The sequence below is a fragment of the Narcine bancroftii genome, chromosome 13, assembly GCF_036971445.1.
Source record: "Narcine bancroftii isolate sNarBan1 chromosome 13, sNarBan1.hap1, whole genome shotgun sequence".
Lineage (NCBI taxonomy): Eukaryota > Metazoa > Chordata > Chondrichthyes > Torpediniformes > Narcinidae > Narcine > Narcine bancroftii.
In genome coordinates this window covers 71026726-71033281 of record NC_091481.1, presented here as the reverse complement: position 1 = coordinate 71033281, position 6556 = coordinate 71026726, and the positions used below count along the sequence as shown (strand labels likewise).

At 51.4% G+C, this 6556-nt stretch overlaps 1 protein-coding gene across 1 annotated transcript; it reads left to right on the top strand.

Moving 5' to 3' along the window:
* Positions 1-3751: 3751 nt before the first annotated feature.
* LOC138748738 (histone H1.0-like) lies at positions 3752-4635 on the top strand. The gene has a single exon (XM_069909406.1). The coding sequence runs from the start codon at positions 3837-3839 to the stop codon at positions 4371-4373; it is 537 nt and encodes a 178-aa protein (XP_069765507.1). The 5' UTR covers positions 3752-3836; the 3' UTR covers positions 4374-4635.
* Positions 4636-6556: the final 1921 nt, after the last annotated feature.

Genomic DNA, 6556 nt, shown 5'->3' with positions numbered 1-6556 from the left:
TCCTAAAGTTTAACATTACATATGTTGAAAGAAGAGAAAACATGCAGATGTTGTTGAAAATTTTCAATAAATATTTAGTTCGGCCCTCGACTTAGTCCAAGTTTTTAATTTTGGCCCTCCGTGAATTTGAGTTTGACACCCCTGTTCTAAGGGTTTGTAGAAATGTCGAGCATGGTTGGGAGGAATAAGGTATTAGACTTTCTCCTTGGCTTTCAAAATCATGATAAGTTGGTGATAAAAGGTGGACGTGCAATAAAAACATTATAATGTTGGAAGAGTGGAGAGAACATCAAATTATAGTTAATGTTGTGTTGTTTACAAGCCGAAATACTTGGGCTGCTGAAGCCAATGCACTTTCCTTGCTTTCCAACCGTGGATGCAGTCATCATCCCCCGACTTCTGGTACTGTAGCCATACCAGTCGTGACTAAATCAACACTGAGTCACTTATTTTTCTGTCGATAAATAAGCCATAAATTTGTAGAGAGCGAGGTTTTAGTTTAAATCTAGTTTGCTATGAACAGTTTAAACAACAGCTTTCAAACTACAGGTTAAGACAGGCTATTTCTTTTTACCGATTCTTAAATAATGTAGAACTTTAGAAGGAAGGCGGTCAAACAGAGCCAGCGACTTCCTTCAATTTTGTGCCCAGAGCCACAGCAGCCAATAAATAGGTCGGCGTCGCTCAAGAAAAGTAGGCGACGCTTAAAAACTATTTCTCCATAACCTCGCTGTAGAGAAACTGCGTCCTCGAATTTCTCTGCCCCTTCTAAATTCATTTGGGGAAGATCCACTTGCAAAGGCAGGTTTAAGTTGCTTTGTCGTTTATTATGAGGGTTGATTTTAACTACAAAATAACAATTATGTACTTCCTTTAAATCTACATCTTCCTTGTGTTTTGATGTTAAATGCACACTAAATGTTAAATGATTTGTCGTGCCCTTTTTGATGTACTCGCTCGCCCAGACTGTAGACGCCAGCTACGCCCCTGACTGCAATGTTCAGACTTTCCTGTTGAACTTTGTTGGGGGAGGTTCCGGGAAGATTCCTTTATTCTCGTGTCCTAATACACGCCACACTCGGCCACGGCGTGTCTGCCTGCCCCACCGGCACTGAACCCCCCCCCCCCCCCCCACGCCCGCCCCAGGAAGGTGTCCGTGGGTCCAGGTCCCGTCCCGCAACCCGCGTGCTCCCGGAGCCCTTGCCCTCAGCACCCTCTCCGTTGTAAGTTACGGAGGGGGCTCTTGGCTACCGGGGTGGGGTCTGCAGAATCATCGTTCCGCAACCGAGAGGGGGGACATTCTTTAAAACATGCATTTTTAGTCCCTGGCCCCGCATGCTTCGTCTTTCATTTGCATTAAAACGATTGGATTAAAGAGTTGTGGAGTGAACGCAACGCTGCGATTGAAGACCTCGCCTCTGCATCCTTCCCAGCCCGCGTCCTGCAGCCGAGATCCTTCCCAGCCCGGATCCTGTAGCCGAGATCTTTCCCAGCCCGCGTCCTGCAGCCGAGATCCTTCCCAGCCCGGATCCTGTAGCCGAGATCTTTCCCAGCCCGCGTCCTGCAGTCGAGATCTTTCCTAGCCCGGATCCTGCAGCCGAGCACGCCAGCGATAGCGCTGTCAATGTCCTTGCGTTTCATTTCGCTCCGTTCCGTTTGCAACACTTCCGGATTAGATTTCAGATTCTCTCCGGGATCAACCACAAAGGCGCTGTTCGCCTGAATCAAACGTTCAGGGACATGGTCCACTTGCCATTGCAAAAATTCAAAGCAAAACTTCGCTTTCCGTGCAGCCGAAAAAGTTTGCGGGAAGCAGACCGGCGAGGGAGGGAAGGAATGGTCTAGGTGGGCCGAACGTCCTACGGGTGGTTTCGGGGCGACGGTTCGCTAGGTTCGTCCTGTGGCACCTGTTGGGGTCCCTGCCCCCAAAGAATAGGCATCAGGGGAGGGAGGGTTCACGGAGCGAACGCAGTAACAACACAAAGTGTCATTTATGAAGCAAAAAGAAAAGTTTCGGACTTGACCCCTTCAAGAGCACAATGTCGGCAGGCGCCCGAACAAACTCCAATGGGTTTCAAATGAAATGTGAACAACTCTTTAGGCGAAATCCAGTGACTGCAGTAAAAACACAGATATGCCGCCGGACTCAGCGTCCATAGAAGGTAAAGATGGATTAGGGACGTGTCAGGCTGGAGGTCTTCTTCAAGATGGGAGAAAAAAAAGCAGACAGGCGTCTGAATTAAGAGGCAGGGGAGGAGCAACAGACTCCTGGTGATCATTGGATATGGAGGGGACACAGGAGAGAGGAAAGGTGAGAATTGACGGGGGTGCGGGGAACTTTTGGATCTGTGGAAGCAGAGCTGGGGGAAGAGAGACAGAGCTAGGGCGAAGGAGACTGGAGGAAGATGTGGGTGGGGGGGGGGGCAATGGAAACCGGAGAAATCAGTGTCAATACCAACCAAAAATGGGCGCAGATGGGGGGGGGGGGGATCACTTCGTTGAGCGCCTAGCCTCTGTCCGCTGCAATAACATGGATCTCCCAGTGGCCATCTATTTCAATTACCCGCCCCAGACCATTGCTGACATGTCCGTCCACAGTCTCATGCACGGCCGGACTGAGACCACCCGCAAACTGGAGGAACAATACCTCATCTTCCGACTGGGTCCCCTCCAACCAGATGGCGTTAACATCGACTTCTCCATTCTCCTCTCCCTCAGACGCCCGCCGGCATTTTCCACACCTTGATGAAAGATTCAAGCCTGAAACATTGGTTCTTTGTTGTATAAAGGACCCTGTTTGACCAGCTGAGTTTCTCCAGCTTTGTGTTTTTACTTCTTTCCATCTCCTTTCCTCCAGATCTCTCTCTCTCTCCTTTTCCCTCGGTCTCCTTTCACAGAGCTAAAAATGGCCCCTTCCTCCAGTCAATTCTCACCTTTCCTCTCTCCTGTCCCATCCCACATCCAATTAACACCTTCCGTCTGTTGTTCTGCCCTCTTTCCCCCTGCCCATTCTCCCCCAGCCTTTTAATTCAGGCGCCCGCCTGCTTTTTACTCACACCTTGAGCCAAACGTCCGCACTGTCCCTCCCGTGGACGCTGTCCGGCCTGCTGAGCTCTTACCTCCGGCATGTCCTGGCGCCGGGCCCTGTCGGAGCCCCCTCCCCCTTCATTTGCTCCCCCGACTCCCTGCTTGGACCGGGTGCCCTTCTCCCGAGGCCGCGATGCTGCGCTTCTCCCCCTCCAGCTTGGCGAGCCGACCGGGGCCGACGCTGTGTGTTAGTTGGCCGGCTCTCCGGCCGTCCTCCGCCGAGCGACGGCGTCCGAACGCGGGCACCCCGCGCCCCTCCTGCTCCCCGGGCATCGCTCCGTCCGCTGCACCGGGGCCCCGGGCGATCGGCGGCCGCCAGCCGCGGCTTTTTGAGCCGAAAGGCCGATTTGGGCGAGCGGCGGCGCAGCCCCGGCGCCTTTTCGCCACGGTCGCGCCGCGGCGGAGAGGCCAGGGGCTCCGGCCGGGCTTGCGGGGCTGAGAGCGGGGAGTTGGCTGGCGCTGAGGGCGGCCGCGTTGGCCGGGGGGCGCTGGGAAAAGGGCAGGCTCGCTGCTTTCCGCGGGCCAACAAACACAGATGCGGCCGCCAGTCGCCATTTGTGTGTGTGCGCGGCTGCCAGGAGCTACCGGCCTCAATCAGGTCCGCGCTTAGCCTATACCTCCCCCCTCGCCTGCCGGCGCTGCAGTCGGCGACGTGGAGGCAGTGGTGCACGGTTTGGCAAGCAGAGCGCCTTCAACTCCAACCCTGAGTGATCAGAAAGCCAAAGAAAAAGGGGTCAGGCTCGTGCACAATGGCAGACAACTCAGCTGCAAAGTCCAAACGTGGCAAAGGACGGAATAAAGCCCCTGCACACCCCAAGTACTCCGAGATGATCATCGGGGTGGTCGAAGCCTCGGGCAGCCGCTCCGGCCTCTCGCGCCAGGCCATCCAGAAGCAGGTGAAGAACCGGTACAAGCTGGCGGAGAAGGCGGACCAGCAGATCAAGCTGTCGCTCGTCCGGCTGGTGACCCGTGGGGTGCTGGAGAAGACGAAGGGTGCCGGCGCTGTGGGCTCTTTCAAGATGTCGAAGGGCGGCGAGCCCCGGAAGGCGGCGAGGAAGCCGGCGAAGAAGGCCGCCTCGCCCAAGAAGTCGTCCAAAGCCAAGCCCTTGGCCAAAGCCAAGAAGGCTAAGGTGCACAAGGCGGTGAAGAAGGCGGCAAGCAAGCCCAAGAAAGCCAAGCCGGCCAAAGTGAAGGCAAAAGCAGTGATGAGGAAGGCCAAGAGGGCAAAAACTGTCAAACCACAAGCCAAAACCAGCGTAAAGAAAATGTCCACCAAAAAGAAGTGAACACATTCAACAAACGAGTAGCAACACAGACCTTAGCCATCTCTGTACAGTATATAGTTGTTTTAAATTTTTTATCAATGTTTGTTTGTTTGAACTATTACTGGAGTGAATGCTGACAATAATGCTAACATTGTTATTTGCTAAATTCTGTCATTCATGTCATAATTTTACAGGCAAGATTGGTTAATTGAGCTAACAATGCAAGTTTCTGATGAATCCAATTACTGTGGCTTCAATTTGAAATAAAAAGAAATCAATGCAATGAGGTGGTTTGGTGCAATTTCTTTTTTTCCCTTTGGTGCTCCTGGGTTTTTTTTTGTCGGCTTGAAGTGTCCTTTACATCTGGCATAGCGGGGAAGATTGAAATGGAGATCAGGATTGGAAGAGAAATGAAAGAGACATCGAGATTTGGCTGATTGGAATACCCAGAGTTCTAGATGCATTTCACAACTCTACAGATGTCTGGGGGAGGGGCACACTTGGAGTAAGGTGTTCAGTTCTGCTCACCTCATTACAGGAAGGGTGTGGAGGCTATGGAAAGGGCGCAGAGAAGATTCACCAGGATGTTGCCTGGATTGAAGAACATGTCTTATGGGGCAAGGTTAGCAAAAAGCTGGGACTTTTCTCTTTGGAGTGAAAGAAGGAAGAGAGGGGACTTAATAGAGGCCTACAAGATTATGTGACGCATAGCCAGGGTGGCGAGCCAGCACCCATTTCCCAGGGCAGGAATAGCAAACGTGTACAAAGTGGAGGGAGGGAAGTTTAGGGGAGACGCTGGGGGTGTTTTTTTACACAGAGAGAGTTGTGGGTGTCTGGAATGTCATTGTCAGGGATGGTGGTGGAGGCTGGAACATTAGGGGCATTTAAGAGACTCTTAGACAAGCACATGGATGGAAGAAAAAATGGAGGGATTTTTTTTTAGGGAATATATGGCTCTGCACAACATCAAAGACCGAAGGGCCTGTTTCGTGCTGTAGTCTCCCAAGTTTGATGTTTCTTCTTGTGGAGGCCGCTAAGATTTGCCCTCTCTGCTCCATCGTTCAGGAAACCAGGGTTTGGGGTGGAATTACCCCTATTTGAAATATCTGAGCAGCTGATTCAGCACAGCCTCAGTGGGCTTCAAGGCTCGGGTGGTTGGCTTGAGTTGAAGTTTGTGAGATGCAGGTGGAGGAAAGCTTTGTGTTAATGGGTATTGAGAGAAAGGCAAATTCAGACAAATGGGAGGCAAAACCAGGCATGAGTGTGAAGGGTTTGATAGGCTGAATAGCCTCAGAATCATAGAATATTAAACCACAGAAACAGGCCTCTTCGGCCTTTCTAGTCTGTGCCTCGTCCAACTGACCTGCACCCAGTCCATAGCCCTCCATGTCCCTACCATCCATGTACCTGTCTAAATTCTTCTTAAATGTTAAAATTGAGCCCACCTTCACCATTTCAGCTCATTCCACGCTCCCACCACTCCGATATCCCCCGCCCCCATATTCCCACTAAACCTTTCCCCTTTCATCCTTAACCCAAGTCCTCTGGTTTGCATCTCACCTACCCTCAGTGGAAAAAGCAGACCTACATTTACTCCGTCCCCCTCATAATTTTAAATACCTCTATAAAATCTCCCCTCACTCTTCTACGCTCCAGGGAATAATAAAGTCCTAACTGTTCAACCTTTCCCTGTAATTCAGTTCCTGAAGTCCAGCAACATTCTACTAAATCTTTTCTTCACTCTTTCAATCTTATTCATATCTTTCCTATTGTTTAGTGACCAAAACAGCACACAATTCTCCAAATGTGGCCTCACCAATGTCTTGTACAACTTTATCAGAACATCCCAACTCCTGTACTCATTTCTTTGATTTATCAGAGGTGCAGTTCTCTGGAACTCACCGGAAAACTGCTCCAGCACCTCACCAGGCCACTCTGGGAGCTCATAGGCCCGCTCAGGGTGGCAGTGGCAGCCACCCCTCCTGCCGCCTGCCCCCCCCCTGCTGAGCACTATTCTCTGTTTCTTCCATGACCATTCGTCCTACTTTCTAGTCCTACAGTTCGCTGTCAATTATACAGCGCCAAATACAACATGGTGGCCACCGTTGGGTCTCGTGAGACCTCATTGTCACTGTTTTGGTGACCTCAGGCACCTAAAAGATTTACCCGGCACCCCTGGGGGTAATGTGCCAAAAGCTCTCTTG

Bases quoted from the DNA above. Each gene is read 5' to 3' on its own strand.
- LOC138748738 (XM_069909406.1), top strand. From the start codon at position 3,837: ATGGCAGACAACTCAGCTGCAAAGTCCAAACGTGGCAAAGGACGGAAT.